General features: G+C 39.9%; 1 protein-coding gene across 2 annotated transcripts in view; it reads right to left on the bottom strand.

Moving 5' to 3' along the window:
* LOC122788193 (translational activator of cytochrome c oxidase 1) overlaps positions 1 to 12,580 on the bottom strand; it is a 285,644-nt gene extending 273,064 nt beyond the window's left edge. Inside the window, exon 1 of one of the 2 annotated variants that reach the window (XM_044055192.1) lies at positions 12,183 to 12,580. In XM_044055192.1, the coding sequence (XP_043911127.1) occupies positions 12,183 to 12,216 (34 nt within the window). In that variant the 5' untranslated portion in view covers positions 12,217 to 12,580. The other variant, XM_044055191.1, reaches the window with a different exon arrangement.
* Positions 12,581 to 25,636: the final 13,056 nt, after the last annotated feature.

Genomic DNA, 25,636 nt, shown 5'->3' on the forward strand with positions numbered 1-25,636 from the left:
CTATACATATATATATATATATATATATATATATATATATATATATATATATGTGTGTGTATATATACACACATACACACACACACAGATATATACATATGCATGCCAGTGTGCACACACAAACACACTTATAGTAGCTTTGTTGAGAGGTTCTCACCAAGCATTACTTCAAGCTTTGTTGAGAGGTTCTCACCAAGCATTACGTCAAAATGAACTGTGACGAAATAATATAAATAATGTTGCTGTAAACAATATTGTGGTAAATTTTTGTAAATAAAGATGCTACTTTGAGTTACTCTTTTAAAAGAGGTAGAAATCTTAATGTTCTACAGTAAACTCTACTCTAACCAGTACCCATGGGGATTGGCAGATGCCGGATAACTGTTGTTTCTGGTTGCCTGAGAATTAGTATTAAAAATAGGCCCGACTAATACTGTACCCTGTACTATTTGTTTGGTTTTACTTGCTCTTAGGTCGGGAAGAGAGGGAATTTATTCATATCTTCCTTTTTTAACACTCTAAAACTCTAAAAACTTAAGGTATGTTTCTGTGTGTGGGGGGGGGGGGTTGGGGGCAGAAAGTGCAACACAAGAAAATATTACTGCATTTCTTAGATTTTTTTTTCCCGGTTACTTGAGTTCTGGTTAACTGAGAGTTTACAGTAGTTACAGCAGGTTCTCGCAGTTTTTTTTTTTTTTTTTTTGCTTAATGAAGACAATCAATGATGGATAAAACAAAAGACTGAAGTCAAATAATTCAAAGTTACTGGCCCTTTCCAGAGAGGGATTTTGTGCCTACAGCAGTGGTTCTGCGTGAAGCACTGCAGATAAAAGACATGCCTGTAGAAGACACTGTAAGGAACCTAGACATCTTTCCTGTCCAAAGAAAACCACAAGAAATGGAGTTGCTGACAAGCTCAGAAAGAACTGTATGACACCTGTATTCCTGCTGTACGGGGGCTATGCTTAAATATAATTTAAAGTCATTTTGTCAATCTGCACAATTATTTGGGAAGAACCTGTATTTTTTTTTCTGTTTGTATATAATATATCTATGTGACTATATAGGTGGGAGGTCTGTGTTGTGCACACATGCATATACCCACATACACATTACTTTTACAAAACCTACTACACACAACTTCAAATAAACTAACCCACCACCACCCAAACTGTTTTGAGGGCGCTATTGAAGATGGTTAACCCACCTTTCGGTCTGAGGAGGAATGGGAGTGGCTTGCTTGATTGACAAGGCGGCATGCAGAGTTTCAATATGTAAATGCAACATGATTGACACAGAATGCATTGTAATGTAGTATTCAGGGCTTCAAAAACAGTTTTTTAAAAGAGCAAGAGATCAGCAATGCCTTTTATTGTAAAAGAAGCAGCGGGTCTGAAATTATTCTGTAATGTTTTGGCAGGTTCCTTTGCCAGACACAGCCCCTTACAAAATATTCATGCATACAACGAACTCCATCCTCGTCAAAATTATTACTTTTTCTCCTTTTTCAGGGGGGCAAGCCCCCCTTGCACCCCCTTGTGGAGGCGCTGCACCCCCCACACCCCCCCGCTGAACAAGTGCTGTGCAACAGTGCTGGTACTGCAAACAATTTCAGCCGTTAATAACAGTATCGTTTAGAGAAACAGTTTTGTCGTGTGAACTCTGCCCAACTGACTGAAAAAAAAAAAACGTAAGCCTGTTTCCTACCTTTCCTGAAACTAGTGTTCCAGATACAGATTTGCTGTATCCAGGACTGTTTGTAAGCTTCTGAGCCCCCCAAGCCTTTCTGTGTTGGAGGGAAGCCTTCTAGCTTATCAGTGGGAGTGGTACGCATTAGGTAACCTGTCTACCACATAAGGAGTGGTTCTGGCCCAGAATTTGTAATTATTGGCCGTTTGGGCAATCTTCCATTTCTCTCAACTTTCTGATTTGAAAGCCTGCATTTGCACTTGTTTCTGTCCTGTAACTCGTCTAGTGCAGATACAGATTCATAGTTTTAGCACTTAAATTTGCTTATTCATACTCGGCACTTGTTCAGAACTTGTAAACACTAAATAAGCTACTAATTACTATAGAACTCAATCTTCCTCATTACCTAAAGGAAAACAGCTCTTGTACTCACTTTCCTCACTTATCTAGAGGAAAATAGTTTTTTATTCAGGCATGTCCAAGGGTCAGCTCCCAGTGTTCTCCCCTGTCTATCTGATGAATCTGGGCATCTAGAGGAAATGTAGAAATTGCCTCATGTACACAGACAACCCTCTCCTCCTACCACCCAACACTACAACCTGTGAGAGATGCACTTATCTAGTCAAACTGGGGGTAAAGCTCTCACCAACCAAGACTGAACCTGACAGTCATGAGGAGAAGGTAAACATTTGCACCACACCACACTCATCACATAGTCTCACTACATCTACACCACAAAAAATCCACACATAGAAACTCAAAAACATTTGCGGAGGCTCTCAATAATAATCTGCCTAAGAAACAGAGACCTCCAAAGCAGAAACACAAGCAACCTCCATCCCCCAACACAACCCAAATGACACAGCCCACAGATTCAGTGTGCCACTCAAACACAGCCAATAAGGCAAAACAACATACCCAACACACTAGTCCTAGGTGACTCTATAGTCAGGCACACTGATGTCCCACTCACCAGGCTAAACAAGGAGAAGGTTACTGTCAGCTGCCTGTCGGGTGCCAGGATCTGCCACATAACCCACGCATTCAGGTCACTCCACAACAAGTACAAATGACTCTGTCATTGTCCATGCTGGTGTGAATGACCTGAGATGTACCTCCCTGGACTACATGAAAAGAGACATGGGAAGAGCTCTGCGATCTTGTAGCCCAGGCAGGTATGACCCTAGCCCTGAGTAGCATTCTGCCATCGCCCAGAATGATACTGCAGTACAAAGACAAAATGATTGATTTCAACAAATGGCTAAGCTTCTGGTGTCACTCAAAGGGGATCCAGTATCTGTCTGCTTGGGATGACATGGTCGACAGACCACAATGCTTTGCCACAGATGGCCTGCACCTGTCGCCCCTAGGATTCCGGATACTGGCTAAGGCTCTTGCTGCCCCTATAGTGCCTTTTTTAGGCAGGGTTCAAGTAACAAATTCACCACCATAACAGGAACAGGTAAGCAAAAACTGAGGGTAATACTACTCAATGCTAGAAGTCTAAATTTCAAAATGCACTTACTCGAGGCACTCCTTAAAATGGAGAACATCGATATCTGTGCAATGACTGAGACCTGGTTCAAGGCTTCAGAGAGCACCCCAGCACTACCAGGCTATAACTCATACCACACTTTTCGGCCATCTAACCTGGACCGAAACACCAAAGGTGGGGGTGTGTCCATATTCATTAAGGATATCCACACCTCCAGGCTAGTTGCTCAGCATAATGCATCCGAGGTTATCCAAGTGCAACTAACTCTTGGTTCATAGGTTCATACTAGGCTATCTGCCCTGAGGCAATTATAAGCCTAGCCCGAGTCTGTATGGCTTACGCCACCCCTTGATTTGAGTAGACTGTGCCCTTTAAGGTTTAGTTTACTGTGCCTCTGTCTAATAGTGACACGGGAGTAATCCCTGGGACAAACCTACGATCCCCCATCCACCTATCTAGATTCTTCTTGAAGAGATTCAGTGAGGTGCTCTGCCTCACATGAACTGGAATTTTATTCCAGAGCGAAGGGAGCCTCTGGGTTATGAACCTGTCCCTCCAGCAAGTTCTATTTATTTCTGTGCTGAGGTTCAAGTCCCTCGAGCGTGTGGCTCTAAGGGATTTAGATTTACTGAGGTGGAGCATGTCCATTAATTCTGGATTTGACATAGCTTTGTATGTCAGGCATAGATCACCTCGAAGTAGGCGGTAAGCAACTGAGTAGAGCTGGAGTTTTTTTAACCGAGCAGCATATGGCATCTGTTTGAGACCCTTGATCCTCTTGGTGAGATACTTTTGGGGTGAGATACTTTTGGGGTCTTTCTAACTGCTGCAGGTGTCGGGTAAGGTACATCCCAAAAGGGGCATTGTATTATATGATGGGCCTGATGAGGGATGAATAAAGGGGCACGATTACCTCTCTTGATCTAGATGTGAAACCCTTCGTGATGAGGTGGGCTATGTAGAAGGTCTTTCTAACCACTTTGGCAATGTGGTTTTCAAAGGAGAGATTGCTATCAACTTGGGTCCCCAGGTCCCTAATAACTTTCTCTGTACTTAATGGGTTTCCGCCTATGTGGTAATTTGTGGGCACATTGTTTTTGCCAAAGGGTATGACTATACATTTTTTGGCATTTAGCTTTAGACCATGGTGCTGGCACCAGTTATCTGTCTCTGTGAGACCTTTTTGAAGGAAGTTTGTGTCAGCTGGAGAGTTGATTATGGCGCCCAGTTTGCAGTCGTCTGTGAACTTGGTGAGCCATAGTCCTCCCACGTTTGCCTGTACCTCGGAAAAGTATATACAGAACAAAAGTGGTTCCAGGACAGAACCCTGTGGGACGCCACTTGTGACTGGTTTTGAGTCTGACATGGCTCCAGCAACTCTCACTCTGTGGGTTCTGTCTTTGAGCCAGTTTGCGACCCATCTTGTGACATAGGGGTTTATATTTAAGCTGGATAGCTTATCCATTATGCCCGAGTGGGGTACTGTGTCAAATGCCTTTGCAAGGTCCAGATAGGCTGTGTGGACTACCTTCCCTTCATCTATGGCTTTGGTGACTGTTTCGAAGAAGTCAACCGAGTTCAAAAGGCAGGATCTGCCCTTGACAAAGCCAAACTGGGTAGGATCTAGTGTCTGTAGGTCCCCAATGTCTTTGTTTATGAGCTCCATGATGATCCTCTCCATAGCCTTGCAGACTAAGCTAGTCAGGCTTATGGGGCGATAGTTTCCAGGGTCCGTAGAGGCTCCACCTTTGTGGAGTGGGACTACTGTTGCTGTACGCCATTCTGTGGGCACATATCCTGTAGTGAGGCTGAGATTGTATAGCTGTTTTACTTGAGGGATTAGTTCCTCTTGGAGTTCATGTAGGACGCAACCTGGGATGCCATCTGGTCCCATGGAAGCAGTGTTTTTTGCTTTGGAGAGGGCAGCCTTCACCTGAGCATCAGAGATGTTTGGGAGGCAGCCCTATGCTGGGATAGATACTTGCTCTTTTGGGGGGGGGGGGGTTTGCACTGAACCTGTCTGCCAGGATACTGGCGATGTCTGTGGGTTCAGTGTATTTTTTGTCGTTTAGAATCAACTCAGAACAAGTCTGGGAGTTGCATCCCAGATTTCTAACATAACTGAAAAAAGCCTTATGATTGTCTTTGGTGTCCTGTGCAATTTTTCTCTCGAAGCTGGCCTTGGAGGATTTTATGAGGGATCGTAATTTTTTGCTAGTACTGATCAGAGATGACTTCCCTATTAGGGATTTTGCTCTATCATGTAGTAGCTTCCTCCTTCTGTTGTACAGTTTATGGCAGGGGTCCACCAGACTGGACGCCTGCCTTTGGATGATTGGGTCTTGGTTTTGTTTGGGATAGCATGATCCATGCATTCCTGGAGATGTCCGTAGAATGCGTTTATATAGGAATCTGCAGTTTGGGCCGTAGTTTCCACTGGCCCTAGGGCCTTGAAGGATTCCACTTCAGTTTTGAGAAGTGAGAAGTTCGCTTTTGAGAAGTTTTTCACTGTGGTTTTCTGGGCTGGGGGTGGGTGGACACATCCAGTGAGATTAATTTATGGTCTGATCTTACCAATGAGGGATATACTTCTGGTGTGGAGTATAGAGTCCCCATGTTGGTAATGATCAGGTCTAGCATGCTGTCCCCTCTTGTGGGAGTGGTGACTAGTTGTTCCATAGCATTTGAGTTTATAATTCCCAGGAACCTTTGGGCTAAGGTGCTGGGGCTTGAGTAGTGCTCCCAGTCAATGTTTGGGTAGTTGAAGTCGCCCAATATAATGGTGTTCGGAGAGATCTTCATGTTCTCCAATGTTTTCAGGAAAGCTGAGTGGGATTCCTGACTTTGAGAGGGTGGTCTGTAGGATGCTATAAACTGAAAAGCAGTCTTGCCCACTGTTAGTTGCACATGGATGGTCTCCGATACTGTGCAATGCCACTAACCTGGAGGTGTGGATATCCTTGATAAATATGGAAACTCCCCTCCTTTTGTGGTTCGGTCTGGGTTTTGGGGCCGAAAAGCATGATATGAGGTATAGCCTGGTAGTGCTTGGGTGCTCTCTGGAGCCTTGAACCAGGTTTCTGTCACTGCACAGATATCGATGTTCTCCATACTGAGGAGAGCTTCGAGTGCGTGCATCTTGAGGTTAAGACTTCTGGCGTTTAGCAGCATTACCTTTAGTTTCTTGTTCCTTGTGCTGTCTATGGGGGTGGGTTTGACTTTTGAGCCTTGCCTAAAAAAGGCACTATGGGGGTGGCAAGAGCCTTTGCCAATATCCGAAAGCCCAGTGGTGACAGGTGCAAGCCATCCCTAGCGAAGCAACGTGGCTTGTCGAGCATGTCATCCCAGGCTGAGAGACACTGGATCCCCTTTGAATGACACCAAAATTTTAGCCAATTGTAAAATCGATCATTTTGTCTTTGTACTGTGGCATCATTCTAGGTGAGGGTAAGATGCTGCTCAAGGTCAGGGTCATACCAGCCTGGGCTACATGATCAGAGAGCTCCTCTATGTCTCTTTTCATGCAGTCCAGGGAGGTATGTCTCAGGTCATTCACACCAGCATGTACAATAACTGAGTCATATTTGTATTTGCTTTGGAGTGACCCGAGTGCTTGCGTTATGTGGCGGATCCTAGCACCCGACAAGCAGCTCACCGTGACCTTCTCTTTATTCAGCCTGGTGAGTGGGACGTCAGTGTGTCTGACAACAGAGTCACCTATTACAAGAGTATCAGGTGTGTTATTCAGCCTTAAGGGCTGTGGCTGCTTGGCACACTGACTTTGTGGGCTATGTGTTGTGCGTGTTTTGTTTTGAGGTAGCGTTTGCTTGGATAACTGCTTTGGAGGTCTCTGTTGCTTAGGTAGATTTTTATTTAGAGCCTCCGTGTATGTTTTTGTGTATTTATGTGTTTGGTTCGCTGATGTGGTGGGACTATGTGATACTGGAATTGTGTTGTGTGAGGTTACCTTCTCCTCCTGACTGGTTACACCAGTTTTGAGATGAGAGAGCTCAGCCTCCAGTTTGGCTAAATAGTTGCATCCCTCACATATATTTGAACCTGTTTGGAGGAGGAGAGGGTTGTCCGTGTACATGAGACAGTTGTAACATTGCCTCAAAATTCCCAGATTAACCAGATGGACTGGAGAGGAAACCATTGACTGACCTTTGGACATGCTAGAGTAATATAGGGAAACTGAATTTAAGACAGACCAATAGGGGACAGGGTAATCGTAGAGAGTATAAGAGTAAGTAGTGCTTATGGTTTAATAGTGCTTACTTGTAGGATTACTTAATTGGACCAGTGAAGGACCTTAGAATGAGAATATGGTGTTTAAATTGAGAGATAGAGCAGTTCTAAGGGCAAAAGTGAAGAGCAGACTTTGTGGAGCCAAGAATAGTTTAAACCCAATTAGGCGGCGCTGCCCGCTGTTGCGCTATGCACAAAAACGCGCAAAAGAGGGTTTTAAGAGAGGAAGATGAAGGAGTTTTGGAATCGACCCAAAATGGCCAATAAAACTACAGTTTCAAGTCAGTAACCACTCCCACAGGGGCAAGCAGGCTGCTCAATGTTTTTCACTGCCACTGATCAACAGAGAAACTTCCCTTTAGCCCAAGCAAAAAATGGCCTCACAGAAACTTAGTTCAAGAACAGCAAGCCTGTAACTGAACTTTTTTAAATCTCAGAAAAGTGGGAAAAAAGCAAGATTTATTTTTGTTTTTTTCAGAGATAGCAGAGGTTCACAAGTATTAACAAGTTATAACAGTGCAGTAAATTACCCCACACGAGTGCTAGGCCAAAGACAGATAAAATGCAAGTTTTGAGGAAAAAACGATTTTAAAAATAAGTGCAAACAGGAAATTCAGTAAACAGCTTTAGGTTGTGCTCTAAATACAGTTACTAATGCAAAACTGCAATCCAAATTGTAGCTTGCTACAGATCCCCCACCATGCCCCAGAATTCCCACTCCTCTTTTCTCGATGTACTGGAAAATATTAGGGTTCAACCAAACACCCTAATAATGGGCGACTTCAACTACCCCACCATTAACTGGGAAAACTACTAGTGTACTAACTTCTTAGCGCAACGCTTTCTGGAATTCATAAACTCCAATGCCCTAGATCAACTTATCCACACCCCCACCAGGGGCAACAATATCCTAGACCTAGTCATTACCAACATGAGTGACCGGTGTTCCACACCTGAAGTCAAATACTCGTTGGTCCGATCCGACCATAAGCTAATCACCCTTGATATCCACACCCCACCCCCCATTAAGGAAACCACAGTAAGAAATTTCTTCAAAGCCAACTTCATGCTTCTTAAGACAGAAGTAGTGAACTTCATGACACCCATGCAGATGGACAATACAGTTACAACTGCTGAATCCTAAACAAATGAGCTCTATAAGCAACTACATGAGTGCATGGCTCGTGCTATCACAAACAGAACCAAGATGCTATCCTCCAAAAAAAGGAAGCCAATCTGGTGGTCCCCTGCCATAAACAAACTGTACAACAGAAGGAAGAAACGGTTGCAAAAGAGAGTAAAATCCCATGAGTGGAGGAGCTCCCTGGTCAGCCTCAGTAAGAAGCCAAGATCCCTTATAAGATCGTCCAAAGCTAGCTACGAAAATAAAATTGCCACCAATTCCAAGGACAACCACAAAGCATTCTATAGCTATGTCAAGAATCTCAATGAAACACCCAGATCTCCTCTGAGTTACAGCACAAAGGCATGAAAATTACAGAACCAACTGATATTGCCAACATCCTGGCAGATAGGTTCAGTTCTAACTTTACCCCTCCCTCACCCCCTAAAGGGCCCATATCTATACAGGAAGAATGCAGAGTCCCTGTAATCACAACTATGCAGGTGAAAGCTGCACTCTCTAAAGCCAAAAACATAGCACCCATGGGACCGGACAACATCCCAGGCTGCGTTTTACACGAACTTCAGAATGAACTGGCTCCCCACTTAAGCACCATGTTCAATAATAGCCTCGCATAAGGCTTTGTGCCCACTGAATGGCACAGCAACAGTTATCCCACTCCACAAAGGGGGAGCCACCACTGATCCCGGGAACTATAGACCTATTAGCCTGACGAGCCTGGTCTGCAAAGCCATGGAACGCATCATCATGGAACTCATAAACAAAGACATTGGTAACCTCCAAACTCTGGATCCCACCCAGTTCGGGTTTGTGAAAGGCAGATCATGCCTCCTGAACCTGATCGACTTCTTTGAGGCAGTCACCAAAGCCGTAGATGAGGGTAAAGTGGTTCACACAGCCTATCTTGACCTCGCCAAGGCTTTCCTCCATTCTGGAATTACAGCTAAATTCAATAAACTAGGCATAAATCCCTACGTCACAAGATGGGTTGCCAATTGGCTCACTGACTGAACCCACACTGTAAAAGTTGGGAGACTCCAAGTCTGACCGCAAACCAGTGACAAGTGGAGTACCACAAGGTTCCGTCCTGTGACCGCTCCCGTTTGGTATCTACTTCTCTGAAGTACAGGCTAACACAGAAGGCCTCTGGCGAATGAAGTTCGCAGATGACTGCAAACTAGGAGCCATAGCCAAGTTCCCAAATGATGTGAACATCCTACAGAAGGGTCTCTCTGAGACAGATACCTGGTGTCAGAGCCATAGCCTCAAGCTCAATGCCAAAAAGTGCAGTCATCCCCTTTGGTAAAAACTCTGCACCCATGAACTACCACATAGGCAGCAATCTACTTAACACTGAATGCGTGATAGAGACCTTGGGACCCAGGTGGACAGTAGTCTCTCCTTTGATAGTTACATCGCCACAGTAGTCAGGAAGTCCTTCTACGTGGCACACCTCATCATAAAAGGGTTCTCGTCCAGGAAAAAAAAAAAAAAAAAAAAAAAAAAAGAGGTCATCGTTACCCTCTACTCATCACTCATTAGACCCAACCCATTATAAGAGTACAACGCCCCTTTTGGAATGTACCTCACAAGACATCTGCAGCAGCTGGAAAGGCCACACAAGTACCTCACAAAGAGGATTACTGGACTCAAACAAATGCCCTACACTGACCGCCTCAAAAAACTCCAGCTTTACTCCGTAACATATCGCCTACTCAGAGGTGATCTCTGCCCAACATATAAAGCTATGTCAAACCCAGAGCTGTTGGACATACTACACCTAAAGAAATCCCAATCCCTCCGAGCTACACGCTCTAGGGACCTAAACCTTGTCACCACAATAAACAGGACATGCTGGAGGGATAGATTCCTATCCCAGAGACTTCCCATACTCTGGAACAGGCTACCCATCTATGTCAAGCAAAGTTCTTCATTAGCACTCTTCAAGAAAAATCTTGATGAGTGGATGGGAAATAGGAAATACACCCCGGGGATCACTTCTGTGTCTCTGCTCGTCAGTGGCACAGGAAAATAACTTTCTTGAGTGGCGTAAGCCAGGGAACCTTGCTGGCTAGGCTTGCATAGGCCCTTGGGCCGATAGCCTAGTACCTACCTATGAAATGTGACGTACAGCAGGCATTTTAGTTTTATGTCCCTAGTAAAACATTTCTTTTTTGCTAGTGAATGTCTACAATAAAACACTGGGTTGCTTTCAGCACAGATGCTGAATATTAATTACATTGCAATGTGTCGGGCGGAGCTTGCTACTGCACATCTGGTGGATTAACCATCTTCAATATCACCATTTTGAGAACAGAACTGTCTAGCTGCCACGGCACAAGACAGTTACAATAAAATGCTCCTGCTACGTGATGCATATCTCCTGAGCAACCACACTGACAAACTGTATTTTTCATTAATTTTGTTTGCACTCTGTCTTAACCTGCTGCCTATCTCTTTCTAAAGAGGTATGGAGTTATGGAGGGTGACAGCCCCCCTTACAAATGGAACTAACAAAATAGATTCTGCACACGGGCTCCAATTTTGCATATTCTGAGTTTCTTACTCCTTTACTATAGTGTGTTCTAAAGGGATAACATGGGGGGTGGGGGGGGTCACCTTCCATTACAAATTAAAATAATAAAAAATAGTTGGAATTAGGCACAGTGGAACTTAAGCTTTTAGATTTTTGTTTCCTATGAGAGGCATAACAGTGAAACTTACCACCTTTTTAAATACAGCATGCAAGTGTGACTGCACTGGCCATGTTCCCGGAGACAACTTAATGCCGTATAGTTACATTTTTTCTGGTACAAATCAGTATCCCTACACTGGAGCACGTAGTACTACAAACATAGCGATATTCAAATCATCACGCAACTGCATATTTCAGCTTATAATAAACAAAAGCAACGTGCTGAAGTGTGACTGCCTGAAAGTATAAGCCAACAATTTACTAAGTAATCATGTCCTACGTTACTTGTAGTTAAACACTATGTTGGCCGTGGCCCGTGGGACACTTTTCATCTCGTTGAAGTATACATATTTAAATCTGAAGCAGAGTGTCTTCAAAACAGATATTTCTCACCTTTCACAGCATGCCTGATCATCAAAGAAAACTTAAGAAACATACGACTTCTGGCTGCATCTTTTGGCCCCTTTATGTTCTTAACTTTGGACCACTTATTGTGCCCTGCACCAAGAAATGAGGCAGTGTGGAAGGCAGAGGAGTGAGGGGCAAAGAGAAGTCGATGCACAACTGGTGGATTACAAACGACAAAGCTTCGCAAGGTTGAGGTATGCCTGAAGGACAATCCTCCTGTCTCCAACACCGGGCACAATAGCAAACGGCTCCCATAAAAGCAGAGTTTTCTACATAAAATAGTTAAGGTCATCTTTCATCACGTTTCCAACGTGTATCAGTGAAAATAAACGTTTCCAAATGAAAGGTCACAAACTTTCAAACTGTCTATCTTAGCCCTAGAAACCAATAAAATGTCATATTCCGATTGAGATTGAAAAAACAAACTGCCCTGAAGTTCTACATCAGATATACCCACTTCAAAGCTTATTAATGAAACATCTATCAGTAACAGTTTACTTTACCGGAAGAAGCGTTCTGTGTGTTGCAGAAATACATCCCCCTTCATTTCCTGTGGCTAGGCTTGCAGTTACCATTTATGATAAAGGCTAGCAAAGTAATCGTTTGTTTTCGTACTCTACTAGGGTTAATGCCATATACTTAGTGGGTCTTGTGGGTGATAACGGAGAACAATGAACTGAGAGTAACTCGCTTTCATATTCTTAGTGAATTACGCTCAAGTCGAATGTTCTCCGTTACCGCCTAATTTGTAATGTATATAAATTGCGTTTGTTTTGAAACAAAATACAATAAGTAATGCAAGATTTCTGGACAAATCCCAGATATGGGTGGAAGGCAAAATCGGGAGAGATTTTAAACATTGGTTTAACAAATCATAGAAAGCTGATTGACAGTTTTTGCATTAATATGCATTTTTTTCTGAGGAATACGAAGTTTGAAATACAATGTCATGTAATTACTTTATTTCCTCAGTGATTGCCAGACCAAAAAATCGTTTTAAAGTGGGACATAGCAAAATTCTCAATACGTTACATCCACATTTATCTGTACATAACCACTCCCACTAGCTAATCTCTACCTATCACATACTACACATCTCCCACATCCTCCTCTCACGCACACTATAGTCTCTTACCAAATTAAATCCACCCACTTCCATCCATCTTCCCTACTACAGCCAATTACCAGTTTCTAATATATCCACCTCACACCACTCCTCCCCTAAATTCTGACAACTATCATAACCCTCCTACCTCACCTCCAGACTGCCTATATCAAAATACTTTCTTTACTCTATACTGCCTACTACTCTCATCCCCTATTCCCTCTAATACCTACTACTCTCACACATCTAATACCTAGGTCATTTATGTAATTTCTCACACATTTTCCCTTACTGCAACACTATAACCAGCACACCCCACTTCTGTCTCTCTAACCTGTACAGCCTTCCCTCCTACTCACCGTCATCACCTCTATATCTCCACAAAACTACATAGCATTCATTCTCTTCCTACAGTATGTCTACTGCTACCCACATCTCTCACCTAAACATAACATTTCATACAATTAGCTTTTCTCCTTATACTTGCTAACCACCTAACATCCTATCAATATCAGTTGCACAACTCCTACGCATGGGTGCCCGCAGGCAGGTGCAAGGGGGTGCACTTGCACCCCCCTGGAACTGGATGACCGGGAGATTCATTTTCTTTTAATTAAAAAAAAAAAAAAAAAACCCCTGTTTTCGCCTTCTTTGTCTGTGCCAGTGGTGTAGCTGGGGGTGGTTCGCCCACCCGGGCGGCACTTTTGGGAATGTCACATTTACTTTAATTTAAATTTTTTTTTAAGGGCCTTTTAAGGGTAATAGGAAATTCACCCCGGGGATCACTTCTGTGGCTCCACTTGACGGGGCACAGGAAAATAATTTTCTTTGGTGGCGAAAGCCAGAGTACCTTTTTGGCTAGGCTTGTATAGGCCCTAGGGCCAATAGCCTAGTACCTACCTATGAACATGCAGATTTAAAGAAAGAATTTATGACCATATTAGGGATATGAAGAACAATAATACCAACAACGTTCGATATAAACGTGGAAATATACCCTACACATAATTTTCATTTTTTTGTTTTTGAAAGGGTCAAAAAAGACCTTCAAGGAGGACCTTGGGCCAATACGGTTGAGTTTAGTAAACTTCTTTGGCAGATAAGGTTAAATGCTCATGTTTTACCTGGGCTGAATGACACTTGTAGTACTGCTAGTTTTTTTAAGGCTGCGTTCATATTGTGTATAGTAACCTTTATTTGGTTACAAGAAGAATGATTGAATGATTTTAATTTGTTTTTTATTGGTGAAAATATTGTCATGTGATTAATGAATGTTTTTTAAATATGTGTTTCTTGCTTGTATGTTTTATTCTGAAGAAAGCACCAAATAAATCCTTTTGGTGGGACTCTGTTTCGTGTCTGGGACATTTCTTGGTACAGAGCATTTTTACAGCTATCACAGTCCATCAAGAAGACACATATTAAACTAGGCTCATTGTATAGAATCAAAACTTTCCTTACTAACAACACTAAACAGGATATTGCCTGAACTCATCTACTCTCCACCCTACTATGTCCCTCTCCTATCTTCACAAACCTAAGTAAAACGGACCTAGCCAATCTTGAAACTTGCTACAATAAAATCACAAAATTCGCTACTAACACGTCATATAGGTTTCACCACTGCTCTGCCTTACGTCAACTAAACTGGCTAGAACTACCCCACCACTTGACTTATACTCAATTCACCCCTGCTCACAGAATAGTATATCAACCAGATAAACCCCCACCCTTCAACCTATGCTCCAACTTTTATTAACACTCATCTACTCCAATCTTGCAATAAATTATTATTATAGATCACTAAATCCAACAATAAAGCAGATGACTCTCTCTACTCTAACTACATCTCCAAAATATGAAATACCGTCCCTCAGCCCATGCTGCTAACTACTGTCAACCTATCTCACTTTAAAAAAACTCCTAAAAGACTTCCTCAGTAACAACTGGCTTTGCTCCTGTAACCATTCCCTTAACCACCAACTCTACTTTCATCCTGTATTCACCGCATCTATTTCTAACTCTTGCACTTATTATTTTGTCACCTACCCTCTCCCCATTCATCAAAAACTATCCTTCTAACGTCTCTTCTCTTACTAGACTGCTTCTACTACATACTAATCCCCTCTGTCCCTTCACCTATTCACCTAAAATTCATCTATTTCTCTTTCTCTCTCTCTCCCTCTCTTCTGTTATTTTTTCTCCCTCCTCCACTCTCTTCTACACAAACTCCTAACCTCCCTTCCCTTCTCTTCTGTCAACTTTCCTATTTTTTGACAATGACTCCAGTTACGTATCCCACCTTGAAATCATGCCTCCCTCTGTCTGTTTACTTACAGCTCTATAGGCTGAATTAAGGATGCTACTCTTATATGATGTTTATGTTCCACATTTAATACTCAGTAATCAATCTGTTCTTTGTTGTGTGTATTTGATGTCCTTTTATGTTTTATGAATATCTTTTTAAAATTGCTAAAATTTGTTAATATTATTTTTATTGTAATTTTTTTTCTGGAGCTTTTCTCTCCAGGCCTCCACTGAAAATGGGTTCTTACCCAGTCAGATTATCCCGGTAAATAAAAGTAAAATAAAATAAAATACATAAATCATTCCATGAATTTCCTGAGAGATGCAGTATGTGCGTGACCTACTCGACTGACATCAGCTAGAGGCCTTATGTTGTATGCAAATAACATATGATTGACATACACATCAAATTTGCAGATGACATCACACATGTAGCATTGATTGACACATATGCAAATGAACTGTCAGGCATGTGATCTGTGAATTCCCAGATTGGATTGTAGTGCTGGCCCTTGATTACGTGCCCATGGATTGGCTGGCTTATCTGCTGATTAGAGCTTCAAGTCTAGTAGTGGTCTAGTAAATAATATTTCATAGGAAATTATCAGCACTTGAATGCCATATTGTTGTACAGTTGTTTCATAGGAAATTATCAGCATTTGAATGCCATATTGTTGTACAGTTGTTCCAGAAGTAATGGTAGGCCTGAGGTAAAGATAACATCATTTAGTACTCACTGGTGGAGGTTGTTCTTTCGGCGATAATGGACAATGTGTAAGTCGCATTTAAGAATGAAGATGCAGGTATTGTCTGTGTCACCAACAACACCAGTATAACACTTGGGACGCTTTTTTAATCCACTTAAAAAGTTAATAAAACTACAGCATGTATTTTATGAACATAAGTATTAAACTCTAATGCCTGACATTCCAGACTGACTGTAAGTCTTAGTTATTTCCCAGAAAACCAAACATTTCAGGAGAGACAGGGCAAAACTAAGAGGCAAAGTCACAGATGCTAAAAGTCAGTAGTATAGCACACTTTGCAATCAAATGACATTTTCTGAACTAGGAAATTCTAATGTCTGACTTTGGCTAACTGTAATTTTCATTGGTTTACTAGAAATTCAAACAGTTTATGAGGGACAGGGCAAAATTAAGATTGTGCTGTAAAAACGCAGAGCCACAGAAACATACCTCTCAATCTCTTAGCACAAGAAATCTGGACAAAGCCAAAATTAATGGGGGAACAAAGGTCCAAAAATAGGGACAAATTTTAAATATTGCATTAATAAACTTAGAAAGTTGTTAGAATAAAATCATTCTCTGAATAATATGAAGTCTGAAACTTAAATGTCTGCTATTATTTAGTGAATTTAGTCCTCAATGATTTGCCAGAGAACCACAAGTTTTATGAGGAACAGACCATGAATATGAGGCAAAAATCTGGACAGTTGAGACTTATGCATAGAAATGTTTATATTAGCATTTTAAATGAAGGATCACTTAACATCGCTACTGAAACTTGTCTGCTGTTTTTTTTTTCTTACAGAACTTTTTGTAAAATACTGTTTGTGATAAGGTTTACCTTGTTACAGCAACAGTAAGCAGCTATCAAAGTGCACTAATGCCTTAACATTCTAGGCAGTATACAAACACATTACTGCAGTCCAGTGTTCTCCATTATCGCCGTTCTTTCTGTAGTATTGTTGGTACTTACGTATTATCGCAACCAGATTTTCGCGGTTGCGGTAATACGTTTGTTGGCCCAAAAACGGATTGTGGGACTAAAAGTAAGACAGAATTTGATGTTTTCTTTGGGTACAACGTAGTTTGTCCCAAATTAGTAGTGTAAATTAACGCAGAAATGTGAAACTTGCTTTGCGTACATCAAAATTGGTTGCACTGCTGTCTTAGTGCAGAAGTGAATTGAGGACACATGGGAAATGCTCGTTCGTTTTTACTGTGTGATGGATTACTACGAAATTGGATACTAAACTTTTTCCTGAGAAGAAGAAATCTGGAGCAACACATTTTTTTGGAAAATAACTAATTTTATTTGACATACTGTAGGAAATAATTGAAGTTAAAGGTAATAGCAATCTAAACAATCAAACAGAGATGAAGGTCTTGACGATGGAGGCTAAAGTTACGAAGAGCATTCTTGTAGTATTTGACAGAAACTGATTTTTTTGTGGGGGATAGCAGTTATTGTTGCAATGTTTTGTGGATGTTTTGCATAGTATTAATGTGGATATCTTCCAGATGTTTTTGAGCAACATATCTGTAAATATTTTATTGCTGATTAAGGAAGCATACTTGTAGATGGTTCACTTGCTGGGTTACACTTTTTGTATGGAGAGAAATTGTCTGCTATTGTTGTCAAGATTGCATCAAATAAGTCTTTCTTTAGTGCAAGCTGTGTTTCACGCCAGATATATTCAATTAGGCAGGAGTCCAAATGGTGTCTTGCAGTGCCTCTCTGTTTTTTGTTTCTCCACTTAACAGATCCCCACATTCTCTCTATGTGTTGTGTATGCACTCCTGTGTTTGGATCTACAAAGTTGTAGCTATGGTTTACTTTTTCATGACTGAAACCAGCTTCTTCTAGTTGTTGAGTTTGATATGCCCGCCATGAATCTGAATAAATAGTAGTGCCCTGTTTAATGTATTCTTTGATTTTATTAAATAATGTTGCGGCTGTTCTATCAGGAACTTTTACAAGAAAAGTCTCTCTTGTCTCCCTACATATCCATCCAAATACCCACTGTTGAGGGAGAATACGGACAGCATTACTTTTACATCTAGTAAAAAGAGTCTTGTCTATTTCCACAATACACCCTGGCCCTCTGATTTCTTTCTTGTCCTTTTTCTCCATTTCTAAGACACAGACATCACGTCAGTAGTTACCCCAGTCTATGACTGTCTTGTCAGCCATGTCCAGTTCTTCCTGACAGAAACTTATAGATGTCATCTGCTTTTCCCAACAATAAATGAAGCGGACAGCGGTGGTAAAATTAATTCTACTTCCTTCAAAGAAATTACTCACTCGAACTCCTACATGTTGGTAACATTTTTCTGTATTGCATTTCCAAAAAATCTGCTTCCCATAGTATAATGTCATTGAATGTCCGGAACAGCATTCTTTACTTGTTGAAATGCCATATTGCTGGAAAAGTGCTATTGACTCCTTTTCTGTCTTAGGTAGATCCCGCAAACGCATTGTATTTATAAAGGTTGTTTTTTGGGGTTAGCTCACTACCACTGAATATCTACATAGATCGTCTTTACTAATCTGAAGTATAACTGACAACATTTACAGGCTCGCGGCTCGGGATATGGAATGTGTATTACACATAGCGGCTGTGTAAAATGTATTTACAGTGACAAGATGTTGGAAAACAGCATAGCCTGAAAGAAGCTCTCATTCCTTTAAATTTACAATGTTTTTGCTACCTAAACAATGTTTTTAGATGAAGTTGACATTGTCAGTGTGATTTTGCATACATTTACGCATAGGGAAGCAAGCGCTATTATCGCAAAAATCTGGTTGCGATAATACGTAAGTACCGTATGTTGATAAGGAATAGGAGATATAGAAGGAGATAATTAAATTGATTTTGGGAAGCTGACATGCAAGTGGCCAAAAAGAAAAAAAAATACATATTTGTAACAGATTCAGTAGAGAAACGTTAGAATTGCATTAGAGCATCTATTCCCAACCCGGGGTACACTTACCCCCAGGGGTACGTGCTTGGTCGGTTAAGGGTACGCAAAAAAAAAATAGCAATGGTGGAAAGTTCCTTAATATCAAAAAAAATCCTGCCTTAGGCACTTTATCATAGGACTTACTTCCCGCGCACAGGAAGTCTGTCCTATAAATGTGAAAGTGCCAACATATTCCCGTTATCTATATTCTATCTACTGTAACTGTTAGATAGGGAAGAAGGTTGTGTGTCAGTGCTGTAGTTCTGTGTAGTGTGCGCGGAAACTGTGGGCTCATGAAAACAGCAAAGGAAAGGTAAGAACAACGTCTTAGCACCTTTGCTTCTAGCTGTCCGCTTGGAGTACTATGTTTAATAAATTTAATTTATGTTTGACAAGCACAGCGGTTTTTGAATGATAGTCTGTTTTCTTTCTTTTTTTTTTTTTTTTTTTTTTTATTAGCTTAGCCTTAGCTTGACTAGTGTTCAAAGCCTGAGATTGTAGTGTCGGCACTGGGAAGGATGAACTTGAATAAAATTACTTTGCTAAATAAGAGTACAGTAGTGGTGTTCCCGGCAGTCAGCATAAATGTAACACAAGCTAAGCATTATGAAAAGTTTCTGAAATGGATGGTATGGACTATAGAGGTAGCTGAGTTGAAAACCTTTTGCAATTGTAGACATTTTTTTGCTAAACTGATACCCCCCCCAATTAACTTTGAGTTGAAGAATGAAAAGAAAACTTAAGTAACAAGCAAACAGCTTCTCTGAATGAAATTTTGCATGCTCCTTATTATATATTACAAGCAAGCAGCTTGCTATAATCAGATTTAAATTGTCACAAGCAGTGTGTTTCAGCTCTTCGGCTGTGACTGTGATGCAGTATTGGCCTATATATCTGAAACCCCTTGTACTGCACTTCCTCACTAGTGGCACCCACCAATTATGCCCCCTAAAATCTTGCTCACAGGGCAGCTGCCCCTTTACCCTGCCCTAGTTATAGCTCTGATTTTAGACTTCATTAGATGAATCAAGTGAAGCACAAAAACATGTACTAACGAGAAAAGAAAGAACTCCAGGCTACCACAGCTAGACTAAGCACATTTTATTAAAACGGTAAGTGCTTTCATGATAAAAATAAAACTGCTTTATCAGACCATAAAATGCTATGTAAAACACTTATATACATCAAAAATAAACCAGTCACATCTCAGATACAAAATCACATGTTGAAGCAATCTAATATTCAAAATAGATTAGTCCCAGTGACTGGCGAATTTATGTAATATTATTGAAAGCAGATTGTTTATATATAATTGTTCCCGTCTGAACTTGTTTGGTTTATCTGTATAGTATCTGATTGGACATATCGCTCATTTCTGCAGTGATAGGTTGCCCTGCTGATTACATTTATTAGAGGGATTTGCTATTCATGGGAGATGATTGGGTGAATATTTCCATTTGTATTATAGGAGTTAATACTATATCATTTTAAGGTTGATTTAAAACACACCCCTTGATTACACCCGATTGGTATTTTATGAATGCCTGATCCAATTACACATTATTAGATCAACAGAGCTCATGTTTGCATGCATTTTTCTGATGGAAAATCAAATATATGTCATTATCCTTAGTAACCTCTCAGAAAACCACAAATTTTTATGAGGAAGAGACCAAAAATATGAGGCAGAAATCTGTACATTCTCAGAAAATCTGGACAAGTGAGAAGTATGATTGTCCCTCATTCTTTCCAGATTTGTCCTGGATTCTGAGTTTATAAAATTAGAGCCTTGACTTAGTGGTATATGTCCTGTTGACTGAAGGGGGTTTTGAAGCTGATTCGATGTTGCAGTTGTTGGGGCAAAGAAGATCAGAAGACGCAGTTGTAGTTGCAGTAGCAACAGTTAATAAATGGGGTTGAATAGCACTCCTATAAAAAAAGAAAAGAAAAAAAAGATGCCTGTGTTCTTTAGGGTGGAGTAGTTAATACTAAACTGCTATTCTAGAGCCAGGGTTCATGCTACCAGGTGGTTAGCCTTGCCACAGTTTTTCTTACATACCACACACTCTCAACTATGGCCAGTTTAGAGTACTATTCATACTATTGCATGTCTTTGGAATGTGAGAGGAAACTGGAACACCCAGGAGAAACCCACATGAACACAGGGAAGACATGCAGACTCTTCAGAGAAGGCAACCCAGATGAGAATCAAACCAGAATACCTCTTGCTGTAAGGTGACAATGCTGTCTACTGTGCACTGTGCTGCCCCAAAAATGAAAAACTGTGACAGTCTGAAATAAAAAAAAGTCAAAAGTTCATGATTTCTCTGATTGTAGCAGCCCAAAAATAACTGCTCAAAATCAGCTTATATATCTGAGAGAATGGCAAGCCTTTGATAGGTGCAGACTGATTTTTTCAAACAGGCCACAGTATGCCCATTTCAGACAGCACAAACAATAACACAGCATGGAACATATTAACTATTATGATGTGCTACCTAACAATATTCATTGTAGTTGACAAAATTACATTTGTCCTTACATTTGCATACAATTATTTAGAAGCAATTCTTTAATTAGGTCAAGAAGCCAGAGGTCTGATCAATGGTAGAGGGATATTGATTATGCAAAGCCTGTTCTCTTTCTTTGAGTAATTGTGCATGTTTGCTTTGCCACAAGTAGCACTCCCTGGTGAAGACCATGATAAAAGTACTGAGGTCCAAGGCTAAAGTGGGTACTCAACAAAATTAATCAACTGGCTCAGAATAATTTAGATTTAGCCAAAGATGTATCGATTGTCAAGATCTGTTTGCTTACTCTGGTTCTTTGTCTTATGGCTTTTGTTACTCCCTCATCTCTTTTGTATATCTACAGCCTTAAAACTTTTTATAAGTACAATAGCACATTTAACTGTGAGCTTCCTAGTTCAAGTTGTTAGTAAGCCATTATTACGTGTTCCACATTTTGCCCATTTGTTCCACATTATGAGGATTGCTGTTCCTCATTTTGGAGATGGAAAGTTGAAAGCTATGCCTGTAAAAAGTAAGAACTTAGCTAGTAGAAACACTGGTAGTAGTACTTGATTGTGTAAGTAATGTTGCAGGAAAGGAAATTAACTCTTAGCAGCTTATACATGTTTGTAGACCAAGTGAATTAAGTTCTTGGAAGGCAACTAGTTTATAACGTGTATGAACCTGGATTTGGTTAGTATTTATTGTGAGACAGTTGTTTTGTTTTGTTTTTTTTTTGTGATAGCAGGTGCAAAAGAGCATATGACCTAATCATTTGCTGGGAATTACTCTTTAATTTCTGTTTGATGTGTGGTCTTTCCCTTGCAAGTGAAAAGAGGGCTAAGGAAGATTTGATAGGTGCTAAGTAATGCTTTCTAGCTATCCTCCTTTTTATTATTATTGTAGATCTGTTGGATTCTGATTTGCACTTGGTGTGTGGAGATCAATTGATCCTTTCCAGACTTGATTTGTAGTACCTGTTGAGATACACCCGATGCTTAGGTTAGATTAGAAATTAAATGAGATATATGTTAATAATTACATTATTTTAATAACTTTTGTTTGGCAAGAGAATGTAGTGGAATGTTGTATGACTTTTGGGTGAACATGCATTCTGAAATATAAAGTTGTTTGTTAGCAGCAGCCTCTAAGACTGTCATATTGACTGATTTGAAAACTGCCCAAAGTTAATCTTAATCCGCTTCTGGCCAGATGCATTTTCTTTGAATGTGGGTTTCAATGCTGATTCAGTGAATATGAGTTTCAGAGGCAGAGAAGTTTTAATGCAAAGTCTGTTTTCATTGTGACACTGTATTGCTTTGTTTAGCAAATGTCTATCAGTGTTTGTGCTATATTTGAAATAAAAGTTTTAAATTAAATCCAAATATCTGTAATCATTAGAAAAAAGTGTGCACACTGACAGTTTTGAACAGTGTTTATGGTGAATGGGGAGAAGTGAGGAAACAGCCAAGTAATGTGAGACTGGAATGGTGGTGGGGGGGGATTACACACATTTTGCTTTCATGTAGTGCTACTACAACATTGTTGACATGAAAAGTTGAGAAACTTAGTTTTTCTTATCTTAACAGTTACAGTTATTTTATCATTATTTAAATTTAATATTAAAATGAGTTTTAGAATTGTCTTATTACTAGATATTCTGATGGATAAGTGGATGAAAACTGGCACATCAAAAGAGCTGAAGCATGATATGGGTATGGAAAGTGATCAGAGTACTTCTCAAGACATGTCCAGCATTTTGGTGCAAAACACTAACCAGGCACAGTTCTTAGTTTCTCAAAGAGGGAAAAAGTGAAAGTACTGTAATGAATACATGAAATATGGATTTTAGTATGTGGGAAATGAAGACTTTCCTAAGCCCCAATGCGTAGTTTGTGGGGAAGTGCTGTCAAATAGTAGCATGAAACCTTCCCTACTTTTACAACATTTAGAAATGAAACATGCTAACTATAAAAACAAGGAATATAGTTTTTTCAAATGGTTAGCGGAAAATAACAAAAGATCGAATTTGATACCATATATCTTGTCAGATAATAAAGATTACAAAAATGCAGTTGAAGCTAGTTACCGTATTAGTTACCATATTGCAAAATGTAAAAATCATACTATAGCTAAGAATCTAGTTACCGCATTAGTTACCATATTGCAAAATGTAAAAATCATACTATAGCTGAGAATCTATCTCCCTGTATAACAGATGCCATTCGATGTATGCTTGGAGAAGAACGTGCGGAAAATGAACACCATCCCTCTTTCGAACAATACAATATCTCAAGGAATTGAAAATATGTCTGATGATGTTGAGATGACAGTAATAGGTAGAATTAAAAGCAGTACAATTTTCGCTATTCAAGTTGATGAAAGCACAGATGTTGCCAGTTGTGCTTTTTTTTGCTTGTTATTGCAAGGTATTTGAAAGATAATGAAGATGAAGAAAACCTTTTGGTTTGTCATCCTCTGTCACAACACATAAGGGGTGAGGATGTATTTAATGTTATTGATTGTTATTTCAAAGAAAAGGAGATGAATTGGTCTAATTGTTGTGGATTATATACCGATGGTGCCAAGTCTATGTCAGGCATTTACTCTGGTCATCATGGTCTTGTCATGAAGGTAGCTCCCAATATAAGTTGGAGCCACTGTTGCATCCACAGACAAAGTTTAGCATGCAAGAACCTCCCAGTGAATTAAAACTTGTTTAGGATGAAGCTGTGAAAGTAGTGAATTTTATAAAGTCGAAGCCCACAAACTCAAGAATTTTCAAAGCTCTGTGAGATGATGAGTCCTCTCTACTCTTCTCCTTCATACAGAAGTAAGGTGGCTTTCTCGTGGTAAAGTACTTACCCGGTTGTTTGAACTTAGACATGAAGTCCAGGTGTTTTTTTGAAGACCATCCTTTCCTCCTTGCTTCTAAGTTACATGACTGTAATTGGTTTCAGGAGCCTGCATATTTATCAGATATTTCCGGAATATAAACAAATTCAATTTGACACTTCAGAATAGCTCAATAACGATCTTCAATGTCTCAGACAAAATTGAATCTATGATTAAAAAAAATAGATTTTTGGAGGTCATGTCTTGAAAATGGCGAACCCGAGGTATTTGAAACTCTGCATAATTTCTTGTATGAAAACAAACTTAATCTATCCTGGGAAATAAGTGAGAAAATAATTGACCACTTGAATGGGCTAAAATCGGACTTCCAGAAGTACTTCCCCAAACCTCAAGAAGAAAACTATTGGATTTCAAATCCTTTTGAAGAACAATACGTCCAAGCAGCTAAATTATCAGTCAAGGAGAATGAGAAGTTGATTGAACTTTTAACTGATAGTACTTTAAAAGCTGAATTCAAAGGAAACTTCCTTATTAACATTTGGGCAAACATCAGCAGAGAATATGAGCAGCTTTCTGACAAGGCCCTTAAGTTTCTTTTGCCGTTTACAAGTACTGAACTGGCAGAGAGAGCTTTCTCTTCTTATGTCTTTATTAAAAATAATTATTGTAACAAGCTGAATGCAGTTCTAGATTTACGATTATACCTTTCATCAGTTGAACTCAATTTCAAAAAACTATACGCCTCAAAACAAGCACAAAACTTGCACTAAATATGTGTAAAGATAAAGTTGTTTAATAATTATTTGGTTGTGTAGTTTGAAATGTTTATTAACTTTGAAATGTTTAATTGTATGATAACTTTAACTTATTTATATTTATCTTTCAGTTTTGGAGATTTTATATATATATATATATATATATATATATATATATATATACACACACTCTTTGTTCACTTTACTATTAGATTTTTTTATTATTTATTAGTTACAACACATACATTGGACATAAAAGCAACTATTACAAATGACAACAATATGAGGGGTACAATTTCAGGAAAATGGACTGCCAAGGGGTACGCAAGTCAAAAAAGGTTGGGAACCGCTGCATTAGATAATTAATTTCCAGTTTTTCGTTATTACTTTCAGCTTTAAAAGTGGATGGCACCGTTATGTTTTCAGTTACTTGTGCTGATTACTTAATGAGGTTCCTATCAACATATTCATGAATATTAATAATCATGCCTGCCAGTGGGTGGGTAGTGGTGGGTGGCGTTTGCTACTGCACATCAGGCAGTGAAAGACTTCAGTTTGGTCTCTATTTGAATGCATATATCTGTTCAGCCTTTTGTTTCTTCTACCAAATAGGAAGTTACTTTACAAAAGTAGATTCTGAGCTGTGCTATTTGAACATTGCTATGTTGTTTGCATTTGGATTTTAAAGATTTGGGTAAGTTTGATTTTTTTTTAAGA

The sequence above is a fragment of the Protopterus annectens genome, chromosome 13.part0 (genome assembly GCF_019279795.1).
Source record: "Protopterus annectens isolate FY-2018-M chromosome 13.part0, PAN1.0, whole genome shotgun sequence".
Lineage (NCBI taxonomy): Eukaryota > Metazoa > Chordata > Ceratodontiformes > Protopteridae > Protopterus > Protopterus annectens.